Source organism: Cylas formicarius, unplaced genomic scaffold, assembly GCF_029955315.1.
Source record: "Cylas formicarius isolate icCylForm1 unplaced genomic scaffold, icCylForm1.1 PGA_scaffold_12__32_contigs__length_19106922, whole genome shotgun sequence".
Lineage (NCBI taxonomy): Eukaryota > Metazoa > Arthropoda > Insecta > Coleoptera > Brentidae > Cylas > Cylas formicarius.
The window spans coordinates 13,104,647-13,121,353 of NW_026844225.1; the positions used below are offsets into that span (position 1 = coordinate 13,104,647).

Genomic DNA, 16,707 nt, shown 5'->3' on the forward strand with positions numbered 1-16,707 from the left:
CTGTGCCTATATTACATTAATATGAAGGTAAAGTAACGTTTCAGAATTTTTTGATTTTTTTTATATGTAATAAATTTAAATACAACTCAACAACTCTCATTAATTGTCTATGCATCATCTTTTTCAGTACAATACCAAAATGACATAAATACTTGTGATTTGTTTTAATACTGATGCAAAACTCTAAACCTGTATTTTCTAAACCAACCCTCTATCCAAACCAAGTTCTTTTATTATTTTTAAAATATCAACAATCGTCGTCAACTTTAATTGCTTGTCCAACAAAAAATGTCCTTGCACTTAAAGACTTGTTACAAATTAATTAATTGTTTATTCTCGCAAACAATCTTTTCACATTTTTTAGCTTTAGTTCAAAATCAATTTTTATTTCATTATCTTTAAAACCGTTTAATTGTGAATACCCCTAGAGTTAAGTCATTAGATCCATTTTATTGCGATTATAAAATTTTTACCTGGTACATGTTTTGATCTCTACAGAATAGTATCAGTGTTACTCTTTTAATTTTCAACGATTAAAAGATTTATATATATATATATATATATATATATATATATATATATATATATATATATATATATATATATATATATATATATATATATATATATCCGAAATTTGTAGTGGAAACGTTAAAAAAACAGTTGTTTACGGTTTATATTTATTTAAAAGCCAATAGATCTAACAAATTTTCGCCAATATGGGCTATTAAAAAATCCTACCAAACCTAACATAATACAATAGAAAATCAACGCAATCCAGAAAAAGTTTTTTTTAATAAAAGGTTTCATAAATGGGGTACTTTTATATGTGTATACTAACAAATATTTTACCTTAACTAATTCGCTATTAGTAACCACGTAATATTTTTCGGGTATTTCACCTAGGCTGTTGGTGTTTACTGCTCTCTTTTTGTTTTTTTCATCTGAAAATATAGTTTTGAACTATAATGTAGAAATAATACAATGTCATTTAATTCACCTTTACACTTAACTTCATTTTCGTCATTGATAATTTCACATTGCGCGATAATACTGTGTCTATTACCGAGGATACTTTTCGACCAGGTTGAACAAAATGGAGCATAATTTGTACAGACCGAGAGTTCTGTGGATAAGTATATGCCATTTCCAAATAACACTTCCTGTAAAAAATTGTTTTTAACATATTTGCATCTTAATGCTCATAGTAAATATACTTTTCCAGTACTAAAATGTTGTTGCAGCCCGAATTTCAATATCGAATAAAAGTTGTCAGTTGAACTGCCATGAAAGGCATAAAACACTTCTCTTTGTTTAATGCGGTTTTCCCAAGTTTGATTAACCTTTGGAGTGAAATTGACTTCAAAAACATATTTTGGTGGTGCTTTATACAAATGTTTCTCATTCATTAGGGGGGTGTCTTCCTATATTATAACATAATTCATAATACTTAATCATAAATTTCCACCAGGAATGTACTTACTATTTTACACAGTTTCAATACCGGTAATCCTGAATCCGTAAATAACCAAGTTAATATATTCGAAACATCATCGGGACACTGATTTGGTGGTTGCTTAAGAAAATCTTGAAGTGGTGGTATTTTATTACAGGCAATTCTCTATAGATTAAAAAGCAATAGGAATTTTTCTCTAATTAAAAGCTACCTAGGCATTTGCACTTACTAGTTTTTTAAAATCTTTTTCATTTTCTCCTGTTGTAAAACATGGTGGAAATGGACGTAAGCAACTTTCAACCCTATATGAGCGTACGGCCGCTTTGAATATGCATATAGTCAGGTCACATCCTATCAAATTTTCTTGAATTATCTCTTTTAATCTATATACCCTGTTTTCCGATTTTTCGGGTGTTAATTTTTGACCGACCCTGTTATGTATTTTACTACATGATTGCCCTCCTAGCTTCAATTTGTTTTCATTTTCTACCTTCAAAATATCTCTTTCATTTGACATCATTTCGTCTTGCTAGTCGTGCATATTTGATGAATAAATATATCTATAACAATTTTAGCCCATTTTATTTTTTTGTGTGCATAACGCAGAACTCATATCGCTAACAAAACATTGATCTTTGGTCACCTGGTTTTATTTAAACCAAGAATACTAAACCAGTAATCAATAAGTCCATTCCAATCCAATCAATTAATTAACAAACGTTATTTAACATTACCAAAAATGATTGTTTCATTGCTTGAGGCAATACAGGAGCTAATCAACGTGTTTTAAATTGACTATCCAGTTAACGTCAAGGTTTAACGAATTCTTTGTATGGTTGTGGGCGTAGGATGTGGATGCATTTCCCCATCTCTCCAAAACGTAGATATAAGTTAGGCGTTAAACACAAATGTTAGAATGTTTATGACAAATAAGTTGATCTTTTCAACAAAATTAATTCCCAAATTCTGTGAGGGAGCGATGAAAAAGGACAAAAACTTGAAATTAAAGTTTTGATGGTTTCCATAAATTCACTGCAAGGTGGCGCCAGCTGGAGATTTTGTCTCCAAAAGTCAAATAGCACTTAAACGAATATGTGGTGGAAAAGTGAAAACTGGCTCATTAGTAATCTGAAAATTTTTTGAGATGCCAATTAATGCCCGTAACCCCATCGTGACTAATATTCTCTGTTATTAATAATTATTTATATTATATTTGGCATCGATTTTGCAATTTGTCATGTCGCTATGTGTGTGTGAAAAATACGCGCAAAAAATGTCGATTGAAAAACTCGGAATAGGTATTTTTAAATATCCTCTGATAATCGTCAGTGCCTATTTTTGGCAATTTTCGCGTTTTTCGCTCAGTTTTGCGAATTTCAATGTGGCAACAAGGTTGCGCTGTTGCAAGTTGTCCCTTGTCGGCGAAATGCGATTAGAATGATGAAATTTCAGGTCATTAGCGATCACGCGTACAGCATGTTGTAATACCAATACGTCATAAAAATAAAAATTATCAGGGGATTTGTCAAATAAATCCCCTTTAAACAATTTTCGTGATTTGTCACTTTAGCCATATGCAGACATAAGTAAGTACCTAATTGCATTAATTGTTTTTTAAGTGCCAATTTATTTCAATTAACGTTTATTGGATGACATTACATTTTAACCATAACGTTTTTAAGTTTTGTTTCTTACGTCGCTTCAAATATTTCTTAAACCAAAGTGAATTTTGAATATATTTATTTTTCAGATTTTTTTTTTAATAAATCGCTATTGGAAATTACCAGAGACATGAGTAATGAACAAGAATTTTTGCCATTTCCAAAAGGCTTTGCCACAACCGCAATTCACCACTCACAAGAAGCTGACCAGTGGGACTCGATGGCTATCGTTCCACCACTAGTGACTTCTACAACATTTAAGCAATATGGACCTGCGAAGCCTAAGCAGTATGAATATGGAAGGTCTGGAAATCCAACTAGAAACATTTTAGAGCAAGTGTTAGCAAACCTAGATAATGCAAAGTATGGTTTAACATTTGCTTCTGGATTAGCAACACATTCAACATTATTGGGGTTATTTAATAATGGAGATCATGTTATATGTGGAGATGATGTTTATGGAGGAACTGGACGACTTTTTCGCCAAGTAGCCACTAAATTTGGTCTGGACGTGAGTTTTGTAGATTTTACAAATCTAGCAGTTGTCAAAAATTCAATTAAATCAAACACTAAACTTATATGGGTCGAGACACCTACAAATCCTTTAATGAAAATTGTCGATATTAAGGCTGCAGCCAACCTGGGTAAAGATAACAATATAATTGTGGTAGTAGATAATACATTTTTAACACCCTATCTGCAGAGGCCAATAGATTTAGGAGCAGACATTGTCATCTACTCTCTATCCAAATATATGAACGGTCATTCTGATGTTATTATGGGTGCACTGACAACATCTAATGAGGAATTGTATGAGAAGCTTAAATTTTTGCAAAATGCAATGGGAGGTATCCCAAGTCCATTTGACTGTTATTTAGTTAATAGAGGCTTGAAGACTCTGGCAATTAGAATGCAGCAGCATCAGAAGAATGGGTTGGCAGTGGCTAAGTTCCTTGAACAACATCCAAAAGTGGAAAAGGTACTATATCCTGGTTTGAAATCTCATCCACAATATGATGTCTTTAGGAAACAAACCAGTGGGCATAGCGGTACATTCTCATTTTACTTAAAAGGAGTTTTGAAAGACGCTGAAACGTTTTTAAATGCTTTGAATGTGTTTGCAATTGCCGAAAGTTTAGGTGGATATGAATCTTTGGCAGAATTACCTTCAGTCATGACTCATGCCTCTGTACCCCCTGAACATAGAGCCGCAATTGGTATTACAGACAATTTGATCAGGTTATCTGTGGGGATTGAAGATGTTGAAGATTTAATAGCTGACCTGGAACAAGCCTTTTCTAAAATCGATTAATATATTTTCTGTGAAATTTATATATTTGGCAATAAATTATTGAATCTTTGACCGTTTCATAACTTATTTAATTGTAACCCTAATAGTCCATTCTTATTTGTTGGGTAAAACTTAAAATTCCGAAGATTAAACAGATGATGCTTCGTTTTTCCTGCATTTGATATAAATAATAAAAAGTTTGTCCTGGTACTGCACTTTCCTAAGCAAGTAATCTAAAATCTGCATATATTTTTGTTCTACGTTAGATACCATAGAACAAAATATTCTGTTCTGCTTACAAATTCAACGCTCTCTAAACTACGTATTTTCTTTGTCTTGCCGTAGATTTCAAGAACAACCAGTTAATTGCCGGTAGATACATCTCCCACTTAAAGTAAAACCTGTTCAGCGTGGCATTAACTTTATTTTTTCTAAGCTTTAGCAACCTATTATAAAAGTATGAGTCGAGAAAAGGTTGGTTATTATTGGAAATCCCGGCGCAAATTTGTAATTGCTTTATTTAAAAACAAGTTTATTTGGTGCGCGATTTCACTTGCGTAGTTAATATAATAAATGATGGGGAGAAAAGTCAGCTACGTAAATGAGAATGTATTTCCAAAAACCGGAAGTTTTTTATGTATTAATATAAATTTTGATCGGAAAGGTTTTTTAATTTTAAGTTAATGTTTATGATTTTTGTTTTATGTTGTAGTTTATGGTACCAAGTGTTTCCAAAATTGCAATACAGTTTGTTAATACATAATATCAAATTTCTTGAGTTTATATTGCAGTAATAAAAACCAGACATTAAAAGGCCAAGATATGCATTTCTTTTGTGTCTGTTTTAGCTCATGACAAAATAGTTTGGTTAGGATTATGGAATAAACACGACTATTTACTATTTAATGTTTTTATATTTTTATCCAATGAACACATTGTCAATAATAGTAATAATAAGTATAATTAATAGGAATAAATAACATAATTAGCCATTTAAAAAATGAACAAAGAAGTAGAGGTCACAATAAAATTTGAAAATGGTTTAACAAAGTCCATATAAATTAGGACCTGGGACAACAACTTAACTATCTAAATACGATATATAATAATGATGGCACAATACAATTTTCGATAAAATTTGAATGTATCTAACAGAGTACGAAAACAACTATATATCAGGACATTTTGGGTGTCCAAGGCCCTATTTTCAAGAGCAAAACGCATAAATTCTTGTTCATCTACATGACACGCCACGATTTAAAGTGAGAGGCACCAACAGTCATAAATGGTTGATGTAAAAATGGCGTTATCCAAAACTAGCTACCAACTGATTAATTACCCTATTTAATAAATATTGCATTTATATCAAAATTAAAAAAAAATAATTTCCATAATTTAATAAAATAAACTTATCTGATGAGACGATTCAATATTTATTTTTACAAAAAGCTAGCATGTCGTGTAGACCGCGATCGAAACATTAATCCAGATTTTCTGTAAATAGCAATAGATTGTTTTATTGCCTTAATCATAAGATTGCTGTGAACTTCTACTCAATAATGATAGAACAATTGGAAAATGCAATATTAATATTCAAAACTGTTATCTGCTAAACAGGTTAGAAATCTCGAACTATATTCAATATATAGAATATGAAATCTTTTTGAAAATGATTTTTAAAAATCTATAAGCACTAAAACGCGCAATGAACAATTATTTTTTAATAAACACCAGAAAAATATACTTGAAAATGATTAAAAGATTTAATCAGAAAATGGTTAATGGAAGAACCTTATGAACATTTGATTAAATACGTTTTATATGAAGTCATAAAGCTAACCATTGTGAGAAATAATAAATATATTAAACAACCTTTATGGTCATGGATTCTCAATGCAAATGCAATAAATATTAAATATGAACCATTCGAATAAGACATCAATATAAACAAAAACGTCAGTATAGTAAGGTACCTTTAAGGCTAGTTGAGATCACTATAGCACTACCATTCTCTACTATGCGAGAGTAGTTCATGTTATGTGCCACCTAATCGCAGATTTTAACACCGAACTCTCAAGCTGTCTGAGCCTACTCAGCTTAAGATGGGCGTATTCCCGATTTGTTCTTATTCATCTGGGCATTTCAAAATGGCTTTTATCAAAATACTATTTTACCAACATACAAACAATATTGGTAAACATAGATAAAATATTTGGCACAAGCTTGTCGCAAATGAAAAATGCAAAACGTTTTGATTACCATCCAGCACAAAATTTTGAAATGCCAAGAGGACGACGGTAAAATATCAGCACAAGAAAATACTATTTTCTTTGTAGTACGGGCAGAGGAAAATTATCTCACACTGCTAGACACGAGTTAACATTGCACAAGTTTATCCTCAGAAAACTCCCAGCTAGGGCTGGGATTCTGTTTTCCCGACAAACCTGCGTTAAATCCAGATATATATTATAGTAAAATTTTATCACTCGTAATTTGACATTTAGATACAATATAATATAACATTATAAAGTTAATATTGCTCAAATGTTTTCTCTTAAGTTTATGATTTTTAGTTTGTTTACCTTTTTACGCGAAAAAATACGTTTTCTTAAACCTTACAAGTATTAATTTTATATCATTCTACGTTTTGCATGCATCACTTCAATGTTTATTGAATAAAAATAAATATTCCTAGAAAGTTTTTAGTCACTGTATGTAAAATGAAATGGCATGGTGGCTCGTTATGTGAAATTGTTGAATGGCTATATTGAGTAATGTTTACAATCTTGAACAGTTACTAGTCTAAAAGTCTAATAAAACGCCTCGTTTTCCTTTGAAACACAGATTGGCCGTTTCAATTGAATTTTGGAGAAAACAGCAATTAAACGAATCACTAATTCCGGAGTTTTCGGAAATCATTTACTGAAAATTGTGCCAGATCTGATCGTATCGACAGTGGCACTTATAAAGTGTACATCCAACAAAACGCCTTTTTTTGCAGATTGCGTATGTTATATTTTTCAACTACCAATAAAATCACAACTTATAGTATAAAATTAGAAAAAGTCGGTTATCACGTCAAGACAGCCAGATAATCAAAATCACAATAAAAATGCAAAAAAAAATAACTAAGCCGACGTTAAAATTTGTCCAAGCTTGAGTTCAAATAATTCCGACATCAATCTCCCAGGTTGCGCGTAAACTTGGCCGGTGTGTGATACCTCGTAGAAAAGTGAGCACTTCATGGAATATCGTGTTGTGATTGAATAAAAGTATAGAGGAGAAAGAAGATTCGACTATTAATTGTCGGATTTGAAAATGCGATCTATCACGTTAAGAATAAAATAATCAATCTCTTTGGTTTCGTTCGCTATTTCTTAAGTCAACAATCTATTAAAATTACTTTTAAAATACTGTTAACGCCTTACGGCTCTTGATTAACTAGCAATAATAATTGTCCTTTCATCAATGATTTTGGTTACTGGAGTTTCTCACCAACGCACTTGGTGACTCATTTCTCAACGCATCCCGTTAGAAGATTACGAGTAAATGGTGATCACTTCTTGACCACCTCCTCGCACCATTAGCACTCTTTCCAATCCTTCGGTTAGAACTTCCAAAAATTCCATGTCTACAAAGTAGGTTTATGTGGTGTTAAATATTATTTCTAAGTCTATTCGCTCACAGTTTGATTCTCTTTCCGGTTTTGTATCTTTTGGAGGGCCCGGCAGGTTCAAAACAACTAGTTGAGCATCGTGGGATCGGTTCACTATGACTTCATTGAGTCTCACGGCGGTGTGCATGCGTCTCACGTTATCTTCATCTCTGGAAATAAAGGAAAAGTTCATTTCCGTAGTTTCGTTGATTGTAGCACGAGATTTGCTCACGGCGGTTTTGATGGCGCCTTTTTGCTTTCGTCTATTTTCTTGTTAACATTGTTCACATTGGTATACTCTTTTGCGCTCTCTTTCTCCGATAAATCTTCTTTCTCTTTTGTAGAGTTTTCGCACTCTTCCGCCGCGTTTGGCTAAAAATAAAACCGAAGTTGAACGAGTCTAATTAGATTTAATTTTTGTGATAATGTTGGTCAGCGAACCCCGATACCTCGTTGGTAGGTTCCGCGTTTTTGTTGTCGTCACCAGCGCTGGGTTCTTGAAACCGCACCTTGGAAGGTATTTTGGCGTCTATATTCGGGTGGTGTTGATCGACCAAAGATTGAACCTAAAATTAACGATATTTGTCAGCCGCAATTCATACCACCTTATAGATCGATGGACGAATGATCGAAATTAAAGTAAACCGTGCATAAAAAAATAAACGATGAGACGATAGGGCGCGAGGCGATCGAGATTTACCAGAGGAAGTTTGTCTTCTGTCGCCAAGTGATCCAAATCCGCCATAGTCTCGACCTTGTACGGTTTAAATAAAATAATTTCAATCAAGAATAAACCAGCACCTTTCAAATAAAAACTATTTATCATTCTATAGAACTTACCACACCCAGACTTTCCTTTTTGTTCAATCGAAGTTCCCTCAACATCTGATTGCGCTGTTCCATCATCAGAGTTCTTTCGTAGGTGTAAGCGGAAATATCGCTATCCATCTAAAACCGCGCCATTAACACCTAGAAATCCGGGAATATGAGATTACCATTTCAACAACTTCGACCTCCGCCTCGATTCTCAAATGGTACAAGAAGGTTTTTAGATCTTTCTTCATTTGGATCGAATTGTCTTCCATCTGGGCCACCGTGAAAATTCGCAGCTTGCAATTTTTCCATGTTCGGTGCTGTTTGAGCAGGAACGGTAGCAACATTAATAGACCACCGTCATGTACTATCCACCAGATGTCGATATTTCCGTTCATTTTTTCAGCCGAATCCGGGAAGAAATTAATACCTTTCGGCACCAACAAGGCCATATGGGCTGCTGTTAAATTACGAACCGTTTGCAAGAACACTTGCCAAGTTCGATCGTCTTCTGATTGTCTCCAGCCATAAGGCCATCCAAGAATAACTGTGTTAGGCTTTAGACCACCCAAACCTGCAGTCTGGACCCTACAACGATTCCATTATCCGGTTGTTCTAACTTTATAATGACGTTCGTACAAATTAGAAAGTCCTTCCGATATATCTTTAGCGACTAATATCTCGGCGAAACCTTTCACTCTTTCTTCTTCCATGGTTTTTCCTAGGCTTTGTTTCGCCGCCATTGCTTCGCCGTAACGACGTGTAAAATCACCTCCGATCACCGATCCACAAATCGTTAAACCTTTCCCTGCCTTCAGTTGGGCAGCGAATGCGAACAGTTTCCGATATTTGGGTAAATAATCTTCAGTCAGTTTCACGAAAATTAAAATCTGCGGTCTCCAGTTTTTGGTATGGGGAGGACCTTCTTCTAAACGCAACAAGGAATACCGTGCAGCAGATAGTGCCAAACCTCGGATACCATCACCCCATTCTTTCTCAGCTCTGAAATCATCGCCAAACGTTTAAATATCGAGAGGTGACCTCCGAGTTCTGCTTACCCTCTGTATTCGATGTACTTGTAAATGAGACCGGCCATTCCCATAGCCAAGAGCGCTAAATACCACGACGTCATGAACATGACAGCTACGCATAGTGATAGACCCAAGAAGGAAAGGAACCAATGATAATATTTGAAACGGGGCCTCCAGTTTGGAGTTCTGAGTAATGTTTGCAAGGCACAGGCTAGATTTACGAATCCATAACACATCAAGAAGAACATCGATAGAAGGGGAGCAAGAACGTCGACATTGCCGAGCAGAATACCACATTCACAGATTAATAACGTGAGAATTAAGGCCCTGGTGGGTTCGCCTCTGCTCGAGGATATAGCGAACGGCGCTAAAAATGGAATAATCCCGTCCTTGGCGATCGCTTGGAGCAGACGAGGAGCACCAGTTAAGGACTGCAGACCGGCGCCCAATGTTGACAAGAACGATCCGATTAATATGACCCATTGGTTGGGCCACGCGATATTGGCAACGACCAAGCGTCCGCCAATAGATTCTCCAAACCTAAAATACGGGACAAAATCAAAATATATTAAAGCTACTTTCGCCTAGAACGTAGTAGCGGTACTTACTTATCCCTAAGAAGCAGATTATCTACAGTACCAGCAAATAAAAGTACCGAAGACAAGTATACCGTCGATGTAGTTAAAATGGCACAAATGGTTCCGATCGGGATAGATTTTTGTGCGTCTCTGAGATCACCTGATCGATTTGACCCTGCCATAATTCCAGTTACAGAAGGGAAGAATATGCCGATCAGAATAGTAAAGGAGGTGGTGATGTCGTTCAACACTTGATTATACGTTTCCGCGCTCAAGTTGTCGACATCCTGGGGATGATTTCCTTTCGCGATGAACTGTCCTTGTTGGAGGAAACTGTTGTAAATGTTTTCTGAAAAGGTCGCAACGATAAGTTTTGCGTTCGGAGCCACACGACAATCCTTACCGAAGAACACACCAGATGCGAGGCCTTTTATTCCACGTTCGATTTTCAGATCGTGACCGGCAAAGTACGGATCGCATGTTTTATTCGGACAGAATGTTTTGTATAAAAGCCCCGTTTCGTTTTTGTGGCAATACTCTATTGCTTCCAATTTTAGAACTCGATTGCCCAATACGCACATACTACAAATAAATTAACGCTCTATTAAACACCGAGAAACAAGGAGTTTGATTTTAATTTTAAAATTGTAACGTTGGTTACTAAGTAAAGGCAGACGTTATTAGATCGTTAGGTTGCTATTTGAACCTGTGTCCTATTGATGCCTGAAGAAATAAAAAATTAAATAACTAAAAATAGTTGGGTTAAATTGCACCTTACTAAATAAGTCATGGTCTAGGGAAGCTCCATTAACATTTGGTATACACGGTGTTTAAAAAATTATGAGCCAACTCTCGGCTGAAGATTTGCCATTCACAGAAAAGAAGAAAAGTTCATATGAACGTAAGTTCAGAAATAAAAATGGCAACGTCATTTATAGTTATATAGGGCTACTTTACTAGGTTAAGTTAGAGTCCCGGACGGTATCTTAGTAACTAACTTTTTTGTAGCTTTTGTTATTTACTTTGATTGTGTGCCTTTTTTTAGCGGAAAATTAAGAGTCGCGATAATTGACACAACGCATTTTTGATGACCGGTATTTTGCTTCCCAAACAAAGGTTTTTATTTAGGTAGCAAATGAAAACTTGTGTCCGTCGATGTGTGGAAGTTTTACGCATTTTTTTCCCAGAATTTATTAAAATGTATTGCGATAATTACTATCTGTAATACTATAATTTTATAATTACATAAAATTAGATAAATAAAGTAGCATTTTCTGAAAATATTTAGTAATAATAGTAACATGTCACCTGAAAGCTCTCAAAAGCTGTTAAAACGAAAAGATATCGTGACAAGTAAGAGGTTGCAACGAACCGGGAGTTCCATGTTCACAGGAAAAAGTTTTTCAGAGATTTAGATCCGAGCACCGACGAGAATTGGGAAATGCCCCCTTGACCGAGAAAAATTTAAAAAATACTGGAATTCAACTTGGTCAGAGGGTGAAACTTACAATAATGAAGCAAACTGGGTCAAAATAATTGAAGAAATATTTCAACATGTTCAACAGAAGAACATACAAGAATTCACAGTACAAGAACTCTATAAAATTGACCCTAAAATAAAATGTGTATTGTAATACGCATCATGAAGACCTAGCGAATAAACCTACATGTTCGAAGTGATAAGCTGGGTATAATTGGGATATCAAAAGAGGCATTTTTTCCAAGGCGACTCCCTTTCATCCACGTGGTTCATACTGGCACTTAACCCATTGTCAACCCTTCTGAATGAATCTTAGATAGGATACAAGCCACCAACCAACGGCAAATTCCAAAATAAACCACGTGCTATTCATAGATGACTGAAAATTGTATGCAGAAAATCGAACAAAACTGAACAGTCTCATTGCTACCGTGAAAACATTCAGTGACAATATTAAGATGTCATTTGGATCGGATAAGTGCGCAACAATAGAAATCAAGAAAAGAAAACTTGAACCATCAGGCGAAGAAGAAGAATCTTTCGTAGGCATCACAGACCTAGAACCCGCTCTTTGTACAAATATCTTGGTATACCACACAACTTGAAAATAGACCATTCCCAACTTAAGCAGCAGTTTACTGAAAAAAACAAGGATGACTAAAGTATTGAACATCAAATTAACCGGAAAAAACGTCGTCGCAATTAATAGTTGGGCGATATTTATTCTCACATGTTCCTTTGGAATAGTTAAGTGGTCGAATACTGACTTGGAAGGCTTAGATAGAACAACTCGCCAGATGTTAACAAAATTCAGATGTTTACATCCCAACTCACCAGCATCACGGCAATAGAAAAGAAGGTGGCAGGGGGCTTCTAAATATAAGCTAAATTTGCAGAAACCAGGTCTCTAAAATTAATGCGAAATTATTAGGATCCACAGACCGTATCATCCAGTCTATAAAAAATGCTGACGAAAACGTCACACGTATCCTGAAGCTGAGGGCTTTATGCTCGCAATACAAGACAAGGTAATTAAAACTAGTAATTATGAAAAACACATATTCAAAATCAACACCATTGATAACTGTAGGAAATGTAGCAATACTGGAGAAACAATAAAACACATCATGGGTGAGTGTAGGGCACTAGCAGATAGTGCTTATTTAGGAGAGCACAATCAACTCGCAAAAATCATTCATAGAATGGAGACTTTTGTGGAAAGATACGCCTGCATTTTACAAATATGAACCGAAATCAATTTTCGAAAATACGTCACATCTGCTATACTGGGATGATCCGGTAATAACACATACAACGGTCGTTCCCAACAGACCAGGTATCCTTCTCATTAATAAACAGGAAAAAAAAGGGACAATTATTGATATTGCAATAATTTTGATCCACAATTTGAGATCTACAGAAGCTGAGAAAGTTGGAAAATATGAAGACCTGGCTATCCAGCTAAAACAAATCTGGCGTCTTAACGCAGTAACCATATTATGTCTATAATTTTCCAGACATGTCACATTGTGTGAAAAATTTTTGAGCGTAGGTGAAGTAGGATAGGAGGAAGCTCCTCTCTACCAATATCACATCACCAATATCTCCAAAGCAGAAAAAATTGAGACCGACAATAATAATGATAATAACAATAAGAACAACAATAATAATAATAACGTTTATCTAGTAAAATCCAATACCTGAATAGTGACAAAAAATAAAATAAACGTGCAAAAATCCACTAAAGCATCAATAAAATGCTTGTTGACTATAAATAGGCTATACCAGGCGACACAATTGGTATAATTCTCAGGACCCTGGTAAGAACAGTCAAAGCTAGATATAATTAAAACAAATCCTACCTACCTCTCCTAATTTTCTAGATTTGTCTCTTTCACTTAAGTGTTTTCTTGGAGAATTAATTAAAAATTATTATTATATTAACGTTTCAATGAACTCTTTTAAAATTCGTTTAAATTAGTTTTGTGTTAACCGTCAGTGAAAGACCGTGTTAATCAGCTGTTAATTACCTTTTTACTGGTCCGATACCTTCGCTTTATATTTAATACAAGCGTGCCTGCTGATTGTAGTCATTGCTTATTTGGTTATTCAGAACGGAAGGCAGCAACCTTAATTTCTGGAGAATTTTGTGTAAGATGAAAATAGTTCTTTGATTGTTTATTTCCAGGTGAACGTTGTTTAGTGTTAAAAATTCAACAATCTCATCATTTGACGAACCTGCGTTCATATGAAACTGTTTTCTCTTTTTGGGACGACGAATCTCCAGCATGGTAGAATCACCCGGTTTAAATTAATTAGTTCTTTACGAATTTATTTTCATCGTATCACCGAGTTAAAAAATATGGTACCCCGTCCATATAAGTTGTATTGGGCGGTATTTGCAGACGAACGATTTAATCTGTTTTGCATTGCGTATAATTAATAAGTAATGATGAACGGTCTTTTTATACGGTCTTAAAGTCGCACGTTTATCACTGAAAACCAATTTGTTACCCAAATGGAAGTCGAAATTGCCACATTAATTAAATAACTCTCTGGGGAGTTTAAAACGCAAATTTGTTTTCCTACAACGATGGCTAATTCCAGGTAGCCCGAGAAAATTATTGTTATTTTGTGAAGGACGAAGTTTTTATAGTCGATGAGTCTGGCGGATCAGTTTTGACCCCAATCTATTTTTTAACTTATTCCCAAGGTATATTACATTTGAAATTGCGAACTGAATCCAATCAATTTTTACATATAAAGGGTTGTTTGTATTTAAATGAGCTGTCCGATTCGAATTTATCTCCCATGCGAATACGGTCAAGTAATTCAATAATTTATCGTGCGAATTCATTTTTATAAATCGATGGAAATAATTCTCCATTTTTATGACGTTTTCGATAATTGGACCATTGTTTTCCAAACGATCGATAGGCGCCGTACAAAAAAAACTCAAAATGTAATTAACGGCCATCGTTTCCAGCTGGGTACCATTTGGTTATGCTAAGAATAGTATACGAACTGTAATTTATCGTTTCCGTTAAAATTGACAAATATTCCAACGTAGACGGCCACAATGGACAAAAGTACGCATGCCAAAGCAACTGCTGCGAACTTGTTGACAAATTTCACCCCCACGAAAACGATGGTGCCCATGACCAGAAGAAGGCAAGTCCCGTAGACGCGGAAATTGTTAAATTTGACAACCTCGTCGGAAATTTCACCGAACAAAGTGACAGATGGGGCCATGTAAACCTGAAAAAAGTAGCGTTCGTTGTGTTTCAGTAACAACAACGCCATAATAACCCTTTGCACTTACCAGAACGATCTCGACCGCACCAACGATATACATGGCCCCCGCCAAAGTCGTACCGGTATAAAAGAGCATACCAACTGCTCCTCCAAACTCAGGACCGATAGAACGTGATATCATAAAGTAACTACCGCCACCGGGAACGACTCCGTTAGTAGCGATGGCGGACATTGAAATAGCCGTCAACATGGTGACGCAGCAGCACGTAAAAACGATAGTCCAACCCCAAATGACACCTGCGGTACCAACAACCCAAGTGAGACGGATAAACAAAATAACACCAAAAATATTTTGAATGCATGGGAGGTAAACTCCGATTAAGGTGCCCATTCGGGCACCACCTCCCGCTGGTCGTACTGCGTCGGGGTCGTTTGTAGCCGGTGGTATTGTATTTGAGTAATTCGCCAGCGAATTAATGAGGGTTGAGATGCGGGGACGATCTTCCATCTCCTCTGAATAGAGGTACAAGTTCGTTTCGTATCCGGACATCTTGTCCGACGTGAAGGTTTGATCTTCATTTCCTGCAACAAGTAATCCTCTCGTTAAGAAATAGTTATCGTATCGAATTAACGAAAGTGCACTCGCCTCGTGATTATGAAACAGTAATAAAAACGGTTTAAGGAACCCCCAATTACTTAATAGCCGTCTTCTTCGGAATTCTAATCCGGCTCTTTAATTAAAACATTAGTCTTACTAGTGAACTAAGAACCAAAGGGCTATAAAGTAAAAAATGTATTTTTCTCTCATATCCCCTCAAAATCGATAATAGCATTGCATTATCATAGATTTATTCTAGATCTTCTATGAAATTATTAAATACTAAATGTGATAGTTCAAGAGCTGTAAAGTAGAATATATAACCCATAAAAACAAGTATTATTTAAATTGGTTAAGGCTTTCGCGGCCCGTTGATAAGCTATTATCTTGGTTCGGGTTTAAAGGCCGTCGTCGATTGGAATTACTTCCTAACGTTTCGCTAGCACGAGTGGCGAGCTACTTCAGAGGTCCTTCCATCTCCGATGTTGGACGTAGACTGACGATTTCTCCTGCGCAGGTTGTATTTATGCCGATTGGTGGTGGGCGGGACTTGTTCCGCTTCGGTTGGTCTCGGGATATCGATCGGTACTGCTCGAGCGTTCCTAAGGATCGGGTTCCAGATTTGGTTGAGTCTAAGGGTCTCCTCCTTTCGGTTGAAATTGTGTGGGTGTTTTTGTATCTCAATGGCTTCCCTGACTAGTCTGTTGTGATAGCCGTTGACCGATGCTAGTAACTTACAGCTCTCAAAGTGTATCCTGTGTTCCCCGCTGCCCAGTGCAAATATCGACAGGAAATATCCTGTTCACCAGGTCCAAGCAACAAACTTTTTGAAGTCTGTCTGACCGGTAGCTATTTCGTGTGGAAGGGAAACTTCTACGAACAGGTGGAC

The 16,707-nt window shown here is 35.7% G+C and overlaps 3 protein-coding genes across 6 annotated transcripts in view; 1 reads left to right on the forward strand and 2 right to left on the reverse strand.

The window, feature by feature from the left end:
- Positions 1 to 663: 663 nt before the first annotated feature.
- On the reverse strand, positions 664 to 2,249 carry LOC132695869 (protein mono-ADP-ribosyltransferase PARP16-like). The gene is made up of 5 exons (XM_060660425.1): positions 1,686 to 2,249; positions 1,484 to 1,621; positions 1,218 to 1,424; positions 1,001 to 1,163; positions 664 to 944 (listed from the first exon to the last, which is right to left on the reverse strand). Exons 1-5 carry the CDS (start codon positions 1,974 to 1,976, stop codon positions 685 to 687), a joined length of 1,059 nt encoding a protein of 352 aa, XP_060516408.1. The 5' UTR covers positions 1,977 to 2,249; the 3' UTR covers positions 664 to 684.
- A 153-nt stretch (positions 2,250 to 2,402) lies between these two features.
- On the forward strand, positions 2,403 to 4,480 carry LOC132695868 (cystathionine gamma-lyase). 2 transcript variants are annotated; one of them, XM_060660424.1, is made up of 3 exons: positions 2,403 to 3,042; positions 3,207 to 4,096; positions 4,144 to 4,309. In XM_060660424.1, the coding sequence occupies exons 2-3, from the start codon at positions 3,248 to 3,250 to the stop codon at positions 4,162 to 4,164; spliced, it is 870 nt and encodes a 289-aa protein (XP_060516407.1). In that variant the 5' UTR covers positions 2,403 to 3,042; positions 3,207 to 3,247; the 3' UTR covers positions 4,165 to 4,309. The 2 variants fall into 2 exon arrangements, with proteins under 2 accessions (XP_060516407.1, XP_060516405.1); XM_060660422.1 differs by having other exon boundaries at positions 3,207 to 4,480.
- An 819-nt stretch (positions 4,481 to 5,299) lies between these two features.
- The window catches only part of LOC132695867 (solute carrier family 12 member 6), an 81,663-nt gene continuing 70,255 nt past the window's right edge, over positions 5,300 to 16,707 (reverse strand). For 2 of the 3 annotated variants that reach the window (XM_060660419.1, XM_060660420.1), the window contains exons 2-14: positions 15,288 to 15,802; positions 14,991 to 15,223; positions 10,889 to 11,067; positions 10,516 to 10,834; positions 9,935 to 10,447; positions 9,516 to 9,878; positions 9,059 to 9,464; positions 8,904 to 9,011; positions 8,764 to 8,817; positions 8,513 to 8,629; positions 8,296 to 8,435; positions 8,094 to 8,233; positions 5,300 to 8,039 (exon numbers count right to left, since the gene is read on the reverse strand). In XM_060660419.1, coding sequence (XP_060516402.1) covers positions 7,948 to 8,039; positions 8,094 to 8,233; positions 8,296 to 8,435; positions 8,513 to 8,629; positions 8,764 to 8,817; positions 8,904 to 9,011; positions 9,059 to 9,464; positions 9,516 to 9,878; positions 9,935 to 10,447; positions 10,516 to 10,834; positions 10,889 to 11,067; positions 14,991 to 15,223; positions 15,288 to 15,802 — 3,179 coding nt within the window. In that variant the 3' untranslated portion in view covers positions 5,300 to 7,947. The remainder of the gene's footprint in view (positions 8,040 to 8,093; positions 8,234 to 8,295; positions 8,436 to 8,512; positions 8,630 to 8,763; positions 8,818 to 8,903; positions 9,012 to 9,058; positions 9,465 to 9,515; positions 9,879 to 9,934; positions 10,448 to 10,515; positions 10,835 to 10,888; positions 11,068 to 14,990; positions 15,224 to 15,287; positions 15,803 to 16,707) is intronic. The other variant, XM_060660421.1, reaches the window with a different exon arrangement.